This window comes from Scyliorhinus canicula, chromosome 16 (assembly GCF_902713615.1).
Source record: "Scyliorhinus canicula chromosome 16, sScyCan1.1, whole genome shotgun sequence".
In the NCBI taxonomy this organism is placed as follows: Eukaryota; Metazoa; Chordata; class Chondrichthyes; order Carcharhiniformes; family Scyliorhinidae; genus Scyliorhinus; species Scyliorhinus canicula.
The window spans coordinates 16,195,661-16,214,354 of record NC_052161.1 but is presented as its reverse complement, the minus strand read 5'-3'; the positions used below and the strand labels follow the sequence as shown (position 1 = coordinate 16,214,354).

Sequence of the window (18,694 nt, the reverse complement as noted above, 5' to 3'; positions counted from 1 at the left end):
GACTGTCTGTGTGGAGTTTACGCTTTCTCCCCGTGTGTGCGTGGGTTTCCTCTGGGTGCTCCGGTTTCCTTCCACAGTCCAAAGATGTGCAGGTTAGGTGGATTGGCCATCTAAATTGCCCCTTAGTGTCCAAAAGTTTAGGTAGGGTGACTGGGTTACGGGGATAGGATGGAGCTGTGGCTTAATGAGAAGCATACTCGATAGGCTGAATGGCCTCCATCTGTACTGTAGAGATTCTATGTAAGGATTCTTTGGGGAAAAAAAATTAACTCACCTACGCTTTTACTAACGTTCAGGCCAGGCATTTTTAACATGCCATATGTCAGCCAATTCGGTAAAAATGGAATGTGTCTTCCCAGATTTTATTACAATCCGATGGAGTTCTCTGAGGGACACCGAGTTCTGCATTTCCTGGACAATCGAGTTGAGAAGATCCCGGCAGAAATGCGGATCAGTGTTGGGACGGGAACATTTCTGGATGGAGTGGCAATCCAAAGATAATTGCAGCTCCTCCCAAGGTCTGAGCCAATCTGCTTCAGTGATGTTAATTGAGGGATGGTTGGCCAAGATGTCAGCAGAATACATCTCCTCTCTTCGAATAGTGCCATAGAGCTTTTCCTTTCACCCGAGGAGGTCTTGATTTAACACCTCATCGGGAAAAAGGCATCTTTGACAGTGTAACACTGCCTTAGTTTGGCACTAAATGATCAGCTTAAATTACATTCTCAAATTTCCCGATTGGGGCTTGAATCTCCAACTTTCGGATTCAAACGTGAAGATTATAGCCAAGACTAAGGGTGTTTATGATCAGTATTCTCAAAACTATATCAGTTCTAATTCTGAAAGAGTCTGTTTTTCTCTTTTCAGGAGATGTTGATAAGAGCAAACTGGACAGTTTAGATCAACAAGAGAAACTGGGTAAATTCAAGGCTTCCAACAAATGTACATCAGGTAGGTTACTGCGGAGCATTGTAAATACTAAAACAGGAAGTGCTGGATTTTTGTGTTGGGCTCAGGAATCCTGATTTGGGCTATTTCCCTACTTCGGAAAATCAAGTCCGTCACCTATGTCCATACCCACCATATTTTCGTCTCCTGGAGATGCGAGCATGCAAGTTTTGGGTTTTCTAATTCCCGCGGCAGTGTTGGAGGGGCGCTAGCCTTGGCAGGCTGGTTAGAAGGCCAGCCTCAGTTCTTTGGGAGATTGGCCCAACTTTCTAACATCGTTCGTCTGCCCCCTCAGCCTCACCTCCCATATCCCCTCCATGCCCTTCATATCTCCCTTACCCTCCTCACCCCACTGCTCTCAATATCTACAGTCTTCAGGAGCCTTGGAATAATGTTGGGAATCATAAGAACATGAGAACTGGGAGCAGGAGTAGGCCATCTGGCCCTTCGAGCCTGCTCCTCCATTCAATGAGATCATGGCTGATCTTTTGTGGACTCAGCTCCACTTTCCGGCCTGAACACCATAACCCTTAATCCCTTTATTCTTCAAAAAACTATCTATCTTTATCTTAAAAACATTTAATGAAGGAGCCTCTACTGCTTCACTGGGCAAGGAATTCCATAGATTCACAACCCTTTGGGTGGAGAGGTTCCTCCTAAACTCAGTCCTAAATCTACTTCCCCTTATTTTGAGGCTATGCCCCCTAATTCTGCTTTCACCTGCCAGTGGAAACAACCTGCCCGCATCTATCCTATCTATTCCCTTCATAATTTTATATGTTTCTATAAGATCCTCCCTCATCCTTCTAAATTCCAACGAGTACAGTCCCAGTCTACTCAACCTCTCCTCATAATCCAACACCTTCAACTCTGGGATTAACCTAGTGAATCTCCTCTGCACACCACCCTCCAGTGCCAGTACGTCCTTTCTCAAGTAAGGAGACCAAAACTGAACACAGTACTCCAGGTGTGGCCTCACTAACACCTTATACAATTGCAGCATAATAATTTCAATCCTTTGAAATTGATGTAAAAAAAGTACATTTCCAAAAATCTAGTAGAAATGCCACTGAAAAACACACCATATCTAATTAATAGTATAACATCTAATGTTGATAGTTGAAGTTGACAAGCCATTTAACAGTAATCTGGGGGCCCCACGGTAGCATGGTGGTTAGCATCAATGTTTCACAGCTCCAGGGTCCCAGGTTCGATTCCCGGCTGGGTCACTGTCTGTGTGGAGTCTGCACGTCCTCCCTGTGTGTGCGTGGGTTTCCTCCGGGTGCTCCGGTTTCCTCCCACAGTCCAAAGATGTGCGGGTTAGGTGGATTGGCCATTCTAAATTGCCCGTAGTGTAAGGTTAATGGGGGGATTGTTGGGATACGGGTTACGTGGGTTTAAGTAGGGTGATCATTGCTCGGCACAACATCGAGGGCCGAAGGGCCTGTTCTGTGCTGTACTGTTCTATGTTCTATGTCAGAATACTTCCAACCCCTCAATAAGATCCCACAAACTGTCAAACATGACGTTTTTCAGCAACTTTCCCAAACTTGCCTGCCGAAGAGAATTTACTAGGGTGACAGGAAAAAAACATTCCCCTAGGACTGTAAATGGTGTTCCTAATATCAGAGGACTTGTGTGTAGGGTCATGACCCGACCCCAACATGAACCCTTTCCCCTCAATGGGAAGTTTCTGTGGGCCTATTTTTAAAATGGCAAATTTAAATCTGCCACAAAGAAAAACAAAGTTTTGAGTGATTCCTGACTCTATTCCTGACTCCAGAAAGACACAAAAATCCAGCCCATCCTTTTTGTTAAGTATCTAATGATAATACCGGAGAATGAATCATGCCTCCCTTCCAATGTTGTTGTGGCTCACACGACACATGTACATGCTTGATCCAAGTATAGAACTCCAGTGCATCCAAATATAGAACTCCATTCCATTCTCTCCCATGTAGGCCCAGTATTCAGTCAAGTTTTGATTCTCATTATAGCCCCCTGTGCAGAGATATAAATTATATTCAACTGTATCATTGTGTCACATGTACATTATTAATAATGTACAGTGACATGCTGCCGTATATATTATGATTCATATGTTGTGCAATTCACAGACACTTTTACAATATTTCATGGAATCAGTAGGACAGTTGGTTAGTACACTGCCATTTCGCCTCTCTCAATTTAAATATATTTTCTCTGATGATTATATCAGGTTGCATGTGATATATGTTTGCCAGCAATCTCAATCCGGGCAGCACGGTAGCACAAGTGGATAGCACTGTGGCTTCACAGCGCCAGAGTCCCAGGTTCGATTCCCGGCTGGGTCACTGTCTGTGTGGAGTCTGCACGTTCTCCCCGTGTCTGCGTGGGTTTCCTCCGGGCGCTCCGGTTTCCTCCCACAAGTCCAAAGACGTGCAGGTTAGGTGGATTGGCCACGATAAATTTCCCTCAATGGTCAAAAAGTTTAGGAGGGGTTATTGGGTTACGGGGTTATAGGGTGGAAGTGAGGGCTTAAGTGGGTCGGTGCAGACTCGATGGGCCGAATGACCTCCTTCTGCACTGTATGTTCTATGTTCTATCCAGTTCCTAGTGGATAAAGTGATATAGGAAAAGACTGCTTATAACTCAACTCTAGTTTCTACCCAATTGTTGAGATGTACCACATGAGGAATAACGGATTGGATTCTCCGAACCCGGACGCCGAAATTGCTTCCGGTGCCGGGGTGGAGAATCCAGTTTCACACACGGATTTGGGACCGGCGGCGGTTCCTCGATTCTCCGGGCCCCGAAAAGCGGCGTACTCGGAGGGTATGCTGCGCCGTGAATCCCCTACCTGCGGCCATCGCCCTACTATTCTGCGCCCCCAACTGACTGAAGTCCTGACGGCGTGGACCACTCATGGTCCTGCCGATCGGAATACTGTTGCAGCGACTGCGGACTCAGTCCGCGGACGCCATGGTCGGGGGGCAGGGGGCCCTCATTGGGGCCTTCAATATGCGGTCACTACTTGGGAGGTCCAGCACCGCGGTCTGAGTCCGCCATGGAGCATGGCGTGGCCTTTGGAGGCCGCGGCCTCAGACCCAGATGTGCAGGCGCCCGTATCTGCAGCGAAAGCTGCTAGAAACACGGCAGGTCCCTGCTAGCCCCCTGCATGGCTTTGAATAAGTAGCCTTTTCAAGCCAGTTTTTCGGACGGAAAGGCCCCAGTTTTTACGGTGGCATGTGGACATATTCCCAAAAACAGAGAATCCAGCCCCATACATCTCTCAGGTTGAGGTTAAATTGAATTATTTGAGCGATATTAAAGAGAATTCTTCATGAAACCCGTGTTGTCAGGAGTTAGATGATTCTGACTCGGAGAGCACAATGTTGAAAAATGATCTGTTACAGGTTCTGACATCATTCATACTAAGATTAAATGTAAGGTTACCAAAAGAATTCACATTGTTTTGACATTGGAGAGGCTATGTTGGAGTATTGACCAACATAATGTACGTCAAAAACTTAGATAGTTTATAACATGGCATAGCAGCAAAGGCCAATGTAAGTTGTTTTCTTGAAACGTATTGAGCTAGTTTTAAACTCGAGTTTCCCCATGTGGTAAATTCTTAGTCTAAACTGTGCTGTCACAAGGATAAACCGAAGGAGCCCAGTTCCATCTACACTGGGTGCTAAGGAAGACCAGCAAGCAAGGCATGTAAATAGAGAGGAGAATGTGAATATTCCTAAATATCAAACATTTATACGCATCTAATTTGGTTGTGTAAATTGCCTTATTAAGTGGTAAAACATTCTAGCTGCGGTTATACAGATAACAATTTATACAAAGTCATTTCTTTTCTCTTATTGACAAATGGAGGGAATCATTGTAATCTCTTTGTGATTTCTAACAGATCCTAGTGGCATAGCTCCAGGACTTCTCCCAAATGTTGAACAATTTATTTTCTGGATACTGATTCTGATGATGCAGCTTGTCCTCTACACTGTATTTGAATAGTTGCATTGCAAATGGTGTCAGACATTTGCATCAACATCTCCATCTGGTCCAGAATGCTGGTTTCATGACAAAAGCAAATCGTGTAATGCATTGCATTTGAATAAACCCAGGGGTTTTTACTGCTGTGGATTTCCTTAGATTGCACCAAATGGTCCATTCTTAGACTTGCACTTTATTTTCCTATGAATCAATGTGTTATGCCTTGGAATTTGGATCTTCAAATGTTTAGTGTATGAATACTTAAAGTTCTTTCGAAAATCATTTGCCTGCTATTCTAAATAAGCAGATTAAAACCTCTGTTAAAACAGTGGATAAAGAAACACCATATCAACACAGTAAAAGATTGTGCACTAATATTTAAAGATTGCAATTTGAAGGCATCAGAGGTCTAAGGCATCATAAAATTGTGAACTCAGAGATAAGTGGTTTTGGTAAATATTATACAGTATGTCATAGAAGAACACATGCTTGAATAAAATTCAGGAGTGTATTCTAAACTGAATCTTATATGAACAGACAGGGAATTGGCCACACCTTACTAGAACAAAATTGAACAGATATTTAGTTCCAAAACCATGCTGGTAAAAGTAGCATGTATACAACATAATGAAGATTCGAGATGAGCCACGAACTGTTATCAGATGTACGTGCAGTTTGCCTCGTGTAAGCGTGGGACGTTTGTGTAGCGAATGATTAAAAAGGAAGGGTGGAATTTTACTCCGGTGCGACTTTCCTCTCCCAAAGTCAGGAGACTTGAATAGCTTGCCACGTTTTTCAGCCCACCCCCTCCACGATGGGACCATAAAAATCCACCCAATGTGTGTACTAATTGAGATAGCTTCCACAATTGACTGGAAACCATATTATGGTTTGTTTTTGTTTTACTATATACTGTAAAGTTGACGTCATAGTTTATTCAATGTAAAATCAGTTTCTGTATTGTTTCAAGTGCCCACGTGAAAGATTTTTTAAAAAACATAGATTTATATAGTGCCTTCCGCAATCTCAGGACCCGTCCCAAAGTGCTTTACAGCCAATGAAGTACTTTTGAGGTGTAGTCACTACTGTAATGTAGACAGAAACAGGTATTCTGTGGCATTCGCACAGAAAGGTTACCCATTCATTCATAGAAATTACAGTGACTCACCTGATGACGGAGCTACACTCCGAGAGCTCATGATTCCAAATAAACCTGTTGGATTTTAACCTGGTGTTGTCAGACATCTTACCTGCCCACCCCAGTCTAACGCCGAGATCTCCACATCAGCCTTCAGCCTGTTCCACTGCTTGTACCAGCTTATAGCTTGGAGCCACACGCACTAATCCAAGCTTATACCATCCTTTCCTTTTATCTACAATCTTCCTTTTCACATTGGGCGCGATTCTCCGCAAATACGGCGAGTTGTAAAGACTGCCATGAAACTGGCCGTGGTTCATGGCAGCCTCCGCGCCCCCTCCCAGGACCCGATTCTCCCCCCCCCCGGGCGGGGCTAGCAGCGGGGCCCCATGAAGCACGGTATCACGGGCTTAGAGACCGTCGCTAAGTCCGCGCGGCAAGCGTCACGCCGGCTGACGCGCACGATGACGTCAAACCCGCGCACGCGCGGGCCGTCATGCCCCTCAGCCGCCCCGCGGACTGATCCTGCGGGGCGGCGGTAGAACAAAGTGCACGGGTATCGGACCCGCTGCCCGCGATCAGTGCCCACCGATCGCAGGCCTATGCCACCCTTGGCACGACCGTGGTGCGGCCGTGCCAATCGGTGCCATGGTTGTCCGGGACGGCACTTTGCGGCCGTTTTCACGAACGGTGAGAGCAGGTGTGATCGCGTTCGTGAAAACGGCCGTAAAGGCCTGGGAACTCAGCCCATCGGCCTGAGGAGAATCGCTGTTCGCCGTAAAAAACGGCGAGCAGCGATTCGTGTCGTGGGGCGGCTGTTGGGGGGGGGGGGGGGGGGGGGGGGGGCGGGGAATAGCGGGAGGGCGTGAAAATTGTCGGGAAGGCCCTCCCACTATTCTCCAACCCGTCGTGGGCAGCGGAGAATCGCGCCCATTGTCGTTGAATGACTACAATCTTTGCTAAGTATTTGCTGAGAAATTTGAGAACACTTTGCGTTCGTTCCCTTTTATACATCCGTGATAATTCTGAACTAATTTCCTCTTATTGAATCCTCGACAATCTTTCACTGTTTAATTTAAAACCCTTTCATCATTTTGAGAACTTCCAATACATTGTGCATAACTTTCCCTGTTTCAACTAAACCAAATTGCCAAAATCTTAAGCCTTTTCCTACGATTATTCCAGGTACATTATCCAATACCTTTCCGTGAATAGGTTGTCCAGAGACATTTAGATTTCAGCGGTGACATATAAACATCTTGTTTCACATCAATTCCTGTCTTTTGTTTCTGTGCCTCTATTTTACAACCTGAAATTTTCCTTCTTACATCTGTCCATCTTTACTTGCATCTTTTAAGATCTATTTATTTACAGTAAGAAGTCTTACAACACCAGGTTAAAGGCCAACAGGTTTGTTTCCAATCACGAGCTTTCGGAGCGCAGCTCCTTCCTCAGGTGAATGAAGAGGTGGGTTCCAGAAACATATATATAGACAAAGTCAATGATGCAAGACGATACTTTGAATGCGAGTCTTTGCAGGTAATTAAGTCGTTACAGGTCCAGATAACAACTTTTATCGTAACGACTTAATTACCTGCAAACACTCGCATTCAAAGTATCGTCTTGCATCTTTGACTTTGTCTATATAAATGTTTGTGGAACCCACCTCTTCATTCACCTGAGGAAGGAGCTGTGCTCCAAAGCTAGTGATTTGAAACAAACCTGTTGGTCTTTAACCTGGTGTTGTAAGACTTCTTACTGTGCTCAGCCCAGTCCAACGCTGGCATCTCCACATCATATTTATTTACATCCTGAGATCATTTCTATTTTTCCACTGTATTCAGATTTTTCTAGTTAGAGTAGACCTATTTTAACTATTCCCCACATCACAACATATACTGTTTGACATTTCTCTGCATTGAACTACATCTATCTCCATTCAACCCATTGCATGACCTGACTTATTCTCTTGGAAAATTCTTCATCAGAGTGCCAAGCCCACTAATTTGTTAACATAACAAACTTCAATTTTCCTTCGGTGTCTATGGCCAAGTCACTAGAAAAAGTTGAAAGCAACATATTGCAGCACAGATCCATGGGTGTTTATATTTATATTCCTCGTAAAACTAATCATTCACCATAATCGTCATAATGAGTCTGTTGTGGAAGCTTATTAAATACTTGCTGAGGAATCCATATTTATGACTTCCACTGCATTCCCTTTACCTATACGTTCTGCGAAGTTCGTCAAACACAAAGGCTGAATTTTTCTCTCCTGGACCCAGAGGCCTTCAGGAGCTTATCAATGAAGAAATGGGGGTGGGGAGGGGGTGGGGTTACCCCCTGGGAAAACTTCAAAATGTTAAAATAACAAGTGGCCACAGCGGATAGAGCGCCATTTTGGACAGGGTACCCCTCCACAGGTCAGCTGTGAGGAGGCTTAACTTTAATAATGGAGCACTGGCCTCCAGGTCTGATTCGAATCATTGGCTGGGTTATAGCCTCAGCAGGGGTCTTGAAATTTGACTGGAAAAGTTTACGGACAGGTAGGTGACATTCCCCTGAAGCAGTCTGTTCCAGAATGGCCCTGAGGCGGGAATGTGCTGGCTGATAGTGGGAAATTGTCAGTCCACCTCTGCAGCTATCCCAACATGTCTTTAACATGATTAGGTCATGCCTCTGCAAGTTCTCACTATTTTTTCATTACATTCCAGTAGTTTCTCTACAATTGAAATAAGATCCTGGCTTCTAATTCACTCATTTTTTACTTTATCCTTTCTTGAACAATCCTTGTTTCTAAATACTTTTTATGGTTAGTGCTTGTAATAGCTCCTTCCCAACATCTTTGTGGTATTCTGGGACAGCTCTGCATTTGGCCCCATTGAATATTTAACTGCAGTGACAATTTATCAATACCCTCTTTGCATTCCATTTTGACCCATCTCAATTCAAAGCAAATTACTTTTAAATACAAGATGATTTCTTTGTCTCCATCCCTTCTTGCACTATCCTACCAATGTGCCTGTAAGAGCTCTTTGTCTTCATATTGACTGCCATAATTCTTAACCTTTTCAATCTCTTTTTAATGATTGATGTGCTGCAACTGTATCCACTTAAAATTTTAGTTGATTACCAGGAAGTTCTATGCCAGGGAAATAATGTCCATGTATATATTTTATATTGCCAATAATGGTTCATTGATATATAAACTATTTTACGAGGTTTTGAGCCCTGTAGTTTAGTAACATTATTTGCTCGCAATCTTTTTATCTTGCTTACACAACATCTCTTTGTGAAAATAATGAAGCGGCTCCCAAGGTAACTCATGTGAGAATTGAAGCATGGATCAATCACAAGTTTAATATAATTTTCAGTAACACAAGATAAGTATAAGTTATCCTGACAGAACTCTGTATAAATTTACCAAAGTACCTTTGAGCTCATTGTAGATTCATCCAGTTTGGTCTTAACGTTTTGCTTTTAATTATATTTGTCGCTTCAACATAAAAAAATGTTGCATTTGAAATTGATGCTGTGCTATTCAAAATCAATCGCTTGGGTTAACTGATTTTATGTACAGTTATTGATTTTTAAAAAAAATGTAGATTAGAATATTGCACTTTTCTTTTTAAGGAAATTAAAGTTGATAAGCCAGTTTGATTTGGTTAAATTCTATTTTTAAGTGACTTACCAGAGAGGCACTGGGAAATAATCTGTTTTGTCATTATCTTTGTATTGCAAATTTTGGATGTCACATGATGCATAAATAGTTTGGGAATTTGGTAAACTTGTATGTGGATAAATGTGAAAACAAATAAAATCAGGTATTAGATTAACATCAGAATAATATTTGTCTTGCTCACATAGGAACAGGAGTGGGCCAGTTAGCCTCTTGAGCTCACTGCCATTCAATGCGATCACGGCTAATCTACTACCTGCCTTTGTCCTTAAAAACTTTGGTTTACAAAAATCTGTCTCTCTCAGTTTTAAAGCTAACAATTGATCTAACATTGATTGTTGTTTTCAGAAACAAATTACAAACTTCTACAACTCTGTGTGTAAAACTATTTCCCAATTTCACCCTGAAAGCTCCAATATTGGAGCATGCCCCCTCATCCTACACTTCCAACCAACCAAGTTATTGTCTCCATCCATCCTAATTGTTCCTCTTTAATAGCTTGGAAATTTAATCAAACCACCCTTTAATCTTCTAAATTCCAGGCACTGCAATCCTAGTTTTTGTAATCTGCCCCATTGCAATGCTAGTAACCCTTGGAATCCAGGTATTATTCTGGTAAACCTACGTTGCAGTCTCTCCAAGACCAGAATATCCTTCCATGGTGTGAAGACCAGAACTGTTCTCAGCACTCCAGGCGTGGTCGAACACCTGGTTTTGGGTAACTGAAATGACTTCTACTTTCTTATATTCTCATCTTCCAGATTATAAAGACCAATATTTATTAACGTTCTTGCTTATTTTCTGTACTTGTTCATGGCATTTTATTTATCTGCATACGTGGACCCTCAAGTCCCTTTGGATCTCCACTGATTCATACTTGTAACCATTTAGAAAGTTTGGATGACCTCCCATATGTGTACATTGAAATCCATTTGCCACAGTTTTTCCCATTCTTTTAATCTATCACCATTATTTGGACTGCGAAACTTACATTCTGACCACACAAGATTCTGGCTATGTCATTGACAAATTTCATTTCACTAGTTAATAAATGGTGACAGTTGAAACCCTAACACAAATCTTCACAAGCTTCATTCTGCCAGTTAAAGTACCTGCTCATTATCCCAACTCTGTCTCCTTTAGCTTAGCCCAGTTCCTAACCAGTTCAATAATTTGCCTTCATCTTCACGAGCTTCAGCTTTAGCTAACAGTCTCTTATGACGGACGTTATCAAATCCTTTTCTGTCACAGTTATTAGCCTGGCGGAGGAGATTGCCCATTCACTATAGAGCCTGCTTGATAATTATTTTCAATGAACTTGATGGAAATCGGAAATGTTTGTAATAGGTGGGCAACAGTTCACCATCTAAGCAACGACGGGTGGATAGAAAATGGTGAATAAAACAATAAAATTTGAGTAACAGAATGACTAATATTAGGAAAACTCTTTTAGCAATGTCATTTACGCTAAATAGAGTTTCTTCCTATCCCTCATTAATGTACTTACTCTCTTTAAATTTCTTCTGTTTTGCCTATAAAATTGGAGATGCAGAAGACAGCTCATACTAGTTACATGTTTGTGACATTTAGCAGACCCTGGACCCAGAATGCTTGGTGCAAATTCTAACAAAGTTTCTTCTGAACGTTGAAACACATGTCATCTTTTTATACACCATCTTTTACATTTGGAGCGGATTTTCAAAATTACCCAAGAAATGTTATTGTGAAAATAGTGGCAAGTCTCGCTTTTCATATTCACCTGTTTTTTTGCCAATTTCCACTCCCTCCTCAAGGTGCTGAATGATGCTCGTGTTTATTTCCAAAGACACCAGCAGCTCTCTGCCTCAAAATAATCGTTCTTCACTTGTGAAACGTTACAGTGAGCTTTGACAGACTATTGACCATGGACAGCAGCAGCAGCAAACTAAATTCTATTCTCGTTTGACATCCATCTTCCAGGCAGATCACAGGATATATCTACTTTATTTTACCTCTGTAATGTAGGGCATTGTTTTGCAAACCTTTATTCCCAGTACCAACTTTTACCAATCGGCTGACCTTCGGGACCCATGCCTGCCGACCTTCACGACCGGCACTGGCCGCCCTTAGTGGCCCACGTGGCCGACCTTCATGACCAACGCTGGTTGACCTTCGCGACACACCATTATTACTTACCTTAAATACAACAGGTGAGCCTACTTGGTCCTCAAAATCTAACTTGCTTCGTCATTCAATGTTACATTTGTGCTAAGGACTTCAACTGACGATTTAAGTTCTCACGGCATCCTTTGAAAAAAATCAAGAGGTTTTGTCCTCAAACTCACCATGCATAGTCGTCAAATGCCTTTGAAGATTTGAGACTTTTAAACTTTTATTTGCCAATACTTCCCTGCATACGCGGTTTCAAGACCCCTCTCCCCAGCATACTCCTAGCAAACGTCCAAGCGATTGAAAACAAGCTGGATGAACTTAACGCCAGACTTACCTCTCAGAGGGAAGTAAGAGACTGCAGTGTGCTCTGTTTCAGAGACATGGCTCACCCCCGCCTCACCGGACTGTACCATACAACCTGAAGGCTTCTCAATTCACCGGGCGGACCGCACGGCATCTTCAGGCAAAGCGAAAGGTGGAGGGGTTTGCCTCCTCATCAACTCCACCTGGTGCTTGGATGTGGTGACCCTGGTGACCTACTGCTCTCCAGACCTGGAAAACCTGACCGTGAAGTGCCGCCCATACTATCTTCCATGTGAGTTCACTTCAGCCATTATCACAGCGGTCTACATTCCACCCCAAGCAGAAGTGAGGAAGGCGCTGGATGAACTGTACACAGTCATAAACAACTATGAAACAGAACACCTGGAGACCTTGTTCATCGTGGCCGGAGACTTCAACAAGGCCAACTTCAAGAGTGTACTGCCAAAATTCCACCAGCACATCTCCTGTCCCACCAGGGGCGACAACACTCTTGACCACTGCTACTCAAAAATCAAGGGCGCCTACCGTTCCATCCCCCGACCGCATTTTGGGAAATCAGACCATAAGACTGTGCTCCTTCTCCCGGCTTACAAGCAGAAACTCAAGCGGGAGAATCCAGCTAAGAAGGTTGTGCAGTGCTGGTCCGAGGAGACAGAAGAGCTCTTACGTGACTGCTTAGAGACAGTGGACTGGTCGATATTTAAGAACTCAGCGACTAACTTAAATGAGTATGCCACCACCGTCACAGACTTCATCAGCAAATGTGTGGACACCTGCATGCCAAAGAAAGCAGTACGTACGTTCCCCAACCGGAAACCATGGCTCAACCGCGAGATTGACTCCCTACTGAAGGACAGATCTGAGGCGTTCAAGGCAGACGACCCTGTCCTATACAAGAAATCCAGGTACGACCTCCGCAAAGCCATCCGAGATGCCAAGAGAGAATATCAAACTAAGCTAGAGTCACAGACAGACTCTCGGTGGTTGTGGCAAGGACTAAACAACATAACGGGCTACAAAGCGAAGCCGAGCAGAATCTCTGGCAGCAGCGCACCCCTCCCCGATGAACTTAATGCATTCTATGCTCAGTTCGAGCAGGTAACCAACAATCCGCTGTCGAGTGCCCCGGCAGCCCATAATTCACCCATACCCACCATCACAGTTTCCGAAGTCAGATCGGCCTTCCTGAAAGTGAACCCACGGAAGGCGATGGGCCCGGACGGGATCCCTGGTCGTGCACTCAGAGCCTGCGCAGACCAGCTGGCAGAGGTATTCACAGACATCTTTAAACGATCCCTACTCCACTCCGAGGTCCCCACCTGCTTCAAGAAGACCACCGTCATACCGGTACCAAAGAAGAACCAGGCAACGTGCCTCAATGACTACCGCCCGGTGGCCCTGACGTCAGTTGTAATGAAGTGCTTCAAGAGGCTGTTCATGAAGCGCATCACCTCCATATACAGGAGGGAGATAGAGAACCTAATGGAGTGTTGTAACGACAACAATCTCTTCCTCAATGCCAGCAAAAATAAAGAGCTGGTCATCGACTTCAGGAAGCAAAGTACTGTACACACCCCTGTCAGCGTCAACGGGGCCGAGGTGGAGATGGTTGGCAGTTTCAAATTCCTAGGGATGCACATCACCAAAAATCTGTCCTGGTCCACCCACGTTGACGCTATCACCAAGAAAACACAATAGCGCCTATACTTCCTCAGGAAACTAAGGAAATTCGGCATGTCCACATTAACCCTTACCAACTTTTACAGATGCATCATAGAAAGCATCCTATTAGGCTGTATCACAGCCTGGTATGGCAACTGCTCGGCCCAGGACCGCAAAGAACATCAGAGAGTCGTGAATACCGCCCAGTCCATCACACGAACCTGCCTCCCATCCATGGACTCCATCTACACCTCCTGCTGCCTGGGGAAAGCGGGCAGCATAATCAAGGATCCCTCCCACTCGGCTTACTCACTTTTCCAACTTCTTCCATCGGGCAGGAGATACAGAAGTCTGAGAACACGCACGAACAGACTCAAAAACAGCTTCTTCCACACTGTCACCAGACTCCTAAATGACCCTCTTATTGACTGACCTCATTAACACTACACCCTGTATGCTTCATCCGATGCCAGTATTTATGTAGTTACATTGTATATCTTGTGTTGCCCTTTGATGTATTTTCTTGAATTTTGTTTAATTCCCTTTTCTTCCATGTACTGAATGATCTTTTGAGCTGCTTGCAGAAAAATACTTTTCACTGTACCACGGTACACGTGACAATAAACAAATCCAATCCAATCCAATCCAATATAACACACATGGACTTTGCATCCTGATTCGCATTGGCACAATTAACAAAGCCATATCTCAAGAAATCATCTTTAGAACATGCAGTGCAGAAGGAGGCCATTCAGCCCATCGAGGCTGCACCGAGCCACTTAAGCCCTCGCTTCCACCCTATCCCCATAACCCAATAACACCTCACCTTTTTTGGTCACTAAGGGCAATTTATCGTGGCCAATCTACCTAACCTGCATGTCTTTGGACTGTGGGAGGAAACCGGAGCACCAGGAGGAAAACCCACGCAGACACGGGGAGAATGTGCAGATTCCGCACAGACAGTGACCCAGCGGGGAATTGAACCTGCGACCCTGACACTATGAAGCCACAATGCTATCCACTTGTGCTACCGTGCTGCCCAAATTATACTGCTTTGTTCCCGATTTCAGTTTCTTTTCTTCAAATTATTTTTTTCCCAATTAAGGGGAAATTTAGCATGGCCAATCCACCTACGCAGCACATCTTTTGGATTGTGCGGGTGAGACCCAAGCAGACATGGGAGAATGTGCAAACTCCACACAGACAGTGACCCTGGGCCAAGATCGAATCTGGGTCCTTGGCGATATGAGGCACTAGTGCTAACCACTGCCCCACCATGCTGCCCTTCTCAATTTCTTCTTAATGGGTTGTTCACTAGAGGCCCTGGAAGCAGCTCTCGCCAGCACTGTTCTGTTCTGCCGTGGACTCTCCTGCGCAGCTCTCTGCAGTGGATTCAGTAGTGAGATCCTGGCCTGTTTGTCTCTCTGGCCCTCTCCCCTATTACAAACTAATCCACCGTCAGTTTTTCACACAGTCCTGTTGGTTGCTCGCAGCTACAAAATTAAGTAATTTCTCCTCTGTGATTTTGCACCCAAAGCAGGGAGGTACAGGTCGTGCGATGTCAATTTATGTGCAGGGCATGTGTCCTTCTCTTTGCCGCCGGTTCCGGCGGAAAGACCTCATTGTTTGTATTTAAAGGCCGGTGGCGGCCGACATTCTTTTTTTTAACTTTGAAACTTTATTTATAATATCTGATTTTTCCATGTTTATGACGTTTTACTACTGAAAATTAAAGCAATTTTAGTTGAACATGTGCATCCTTACATTTACACAAACTTTGTTTCAAATATATTCCCATTTCTTTAGAAATTTAAACAAGTATGGAAAAAAGTACAAACTTTACAACTTTTACTTTACAAACTATGACTTGAGATGAGATGAAGTAGTTTGTCAAACACACACACTGTCATTGTATTGACCTATCCAGACATTTAAGTCATCTCCTTCTCCATTCTCACCAAAAGCACTGACATCCTGGTTTCCAGAGAGCAGTGAAACAAAGTGATGACTGTGTTGTCATGTGTCAGCCATATTGACTGGCCTTGTTTAATTCAGATTTTATCGTATATTATGGTTGCGAGATCTTTCGGCTGTGCATGCCAATGGGATCCTGCGGTCCTGCCCATGATGCACTCCTGTCATGGGTTTCCTGGCAACGCGGGATGGATTCAATGGGAATTCCCATTGAGAGCGGCAGTAGAAGAAGATCCCACCGCTGGCCAACGGTGGGTCGTCTCTCCCAGCTGGGAAAGATGCTGTGGGGGGAGGTCAAAGAATTGGCCTATATCTGCTCTACCATTTCACATTCAATGGCAGTGTGACAGTTACCTGATATTCTCAAAATGTAACTCTGATGCACAAACAAGAGACCCAGCTGCAATGTTAGTCACCATACCCCCCAAACAAAAATGTGAAATTTTATACTGGGCGCAGTTCAGCGGACTTGAAACTAAGTCTGCTTTCATAGATACATAGATACAAAGAAGATAGGACAGGAGGAGGCCTATTGGCCCTTCGAGCCTGCTCCACCATTCATCACAATCATGGCTGATCATCCAACTCAATAGCCTCATCCTGCTTTCTCCCCGTAGCCTTTGATCCCATTCTCTCCAAGAGCTATATCCAGCCGCCTCTTGAATATATTCACAGTTTTAGCATCAACTACTTCCTGCGGTAATGAATTCCACAGGCTCACCACTCTTTGTGTGAAGAAATGTCTTGTTATCTCTGTCCAAAATGAATCCTCAGGCTGGGCTGTGACCCCTGGTCCTAGACACACCCATCATTGGCAATATCTTCCCTTCACCTACCCTGTCTAGTCCTGTTAGAATTTTATAAGTCTCTATGAGATTCCCCCCTCATTCTTCTGAACTCCAGCGAGAACAATCCCAGCCTAGTCAATCTCTCCTCATATGACAGTCCCGCCATCTCTGGAATCAGTTTGGTAAACCTTCACTGTGCTCCCTCGAGAGCAAGAACACCCTGCCTCAGGGAAGTAGAGCAAAACTGCACACAATACTCCAAATGTGGCCTCACCAAGGCCCTGTATAATTGCAGCAACACATCCCTGCTTCTATACTCGAAATCTCTCGCAATGAAGGCCAACATACCATTAGCCTTCATTACCGCCTGCTGCACCTGCATGCCTACCTTCAGCGGATGGTGCACAAGGACACCCAAGGCCCTCCCAATTTACAACCATTCAGGTAGTAATCTGCCTTCCTGTTTTTGCTTCCAAAATAAATAACCTCACACTTATCCAAATTATACTGCATCTGCCATTGGCCTTACCACCCGCAAACTTCAGGGCGAGTGGAACGCACAAACCGGACCTTGAAAGAGTGATTATCTAAGTATCACCAAGAAGGAATGCCATGGCCTCAAGCCTTACTACTCGTCTGTGCAGTATCAGAGCAACACCAAACAGAACCACCAGCTTGAGTCCATTTGAAGCAATTACTGGCAGACCCATGTCCTTGCCAGGGACTAACTTATGAAAAGCTGATTGTCATTTGATGAGTGATGCATTACTTAAGTATTGTCAGGATCTAAGAAATGGCATCAGTTCTGCTTCCTTACAGGTATTGGCAGCTTCGAGTGACCCACCAGAAGGTGGGCACTATCTCACACCAGGAGTTGAAGTCTACGTGAAGAAATTGCAGAAGGAACCGTTGGGGGGTCCAAGTGGGAGGGACCCTATCAGGAGCAACTCACAACCCCAGCGGCTGCGAAGGTCCAAGGAAAGAAGTCCTGGATCCACGTTTCTCATGTTAAAAGAGCTCATTTTGGTTAAAATTTATTTCTGTAAAATGTTTGCTGCCGTTTTGATTTTTGATTTTCATATTAGCTGAACAAACCATGGCCAGCCCACAAAGGCTCACAAGGAGTTAAATGATAACGCTTTTCTTTATATGTCCAAGGTCTACGCCAAAGATTTCAAATCATTCCAAATGTTGGGTATGTATTGCGATTCCCATCCACTCAAGGGAAGGTATTCCTCTTTTGTCTGTTCCCTTTAGTCCTTCGGAGATAGCAGAATGGGGCAGTTTTCAAAGCACCAACCGTTCTACCCAAGCTCCTAAAAGAGCCAATACGTCTAGGGGAACCAAAGAGAAAGCGGGCTCAGTTATGGAGGTGTGCAGGTTACTGGCTGGCTACTTTTTCAGGATGGTATTACGATAGGGACCATAATCCTGCCCATAGAAACCTCCCAACCACCTTCAATCAGGAGGGATCACTATGTTGGACAAGTTATCACCCGAAAGCACAGGAAATGGGATATAGTAATTGCACCCACTATTTTAATGTAAGTAGGGCTTACAAATGTATGCCAACATTAATAGAGGTCGCTCTTGGTTCCTCCCTATTGACAGGCCTACACAATTCTACTACCGATGGTGGGAATTTCTCAGACTGGTGGTACCTAAAAAATGTTGCCCACTTTACTACTTATAATGGGACTTATCCTTGGCTTCCATGTTTTTGGTCAGGATCATGTTATCTGGGGTACGTGATGCCTGCTATTCGTCATTTCCCTTCTCTATTGGAGGTAACGGGTCAGAAGTAAGTGTGCCATTGCAACACGTTATAGATTTCTTGCTCAGTTTATTCCTTTTTATTGGGATGCCAAGATAGTGGAGTGTTTAATAAGATGGCAGCCATCATAGAAAAGGTAGCTAATGACACCTCCATATCCCTGTTCAAGACTTCCGCTGAAATGCCAGCTTACCGTCCTGTAAGAAGTCTTTCAACACCAGGTTAAAGTCCAACAGGTTTGTTTCGAATCACTAGATTTCGGAGCACAGCTCCTT

General features: G+C 44.2%; 1 protein-coding gene across 1 annotated transcript in view; it reads left to right on the top strand.

Moving 5' to 3' along the window:
- Nucleotides 1-5,916, top strand: part of cusr (Copper-only SOD repeat protein) — a 148,261-nt gene extending 142,345 nt beyond the window's left edge. The window contains exons 9-10 of the mRNA XM_038822235.1: nucleotides 868-951; nucleotides 4,847-5,916. Of these exons, the coding sequence (XP_038678163.1) occupies nucleotides 868-951; nucleotides 4,847-4,950 (188 nt within the window). The 3' untranslated portion in view covers nucleotides 4,951-5,916. The remainder of the gene's footprint in view (nucleotides 1-867; nucleotides 952-4,846) is intronic.
- Nucleotides 5,917-18,694: the final 12,778 nt, after the last annotated feature.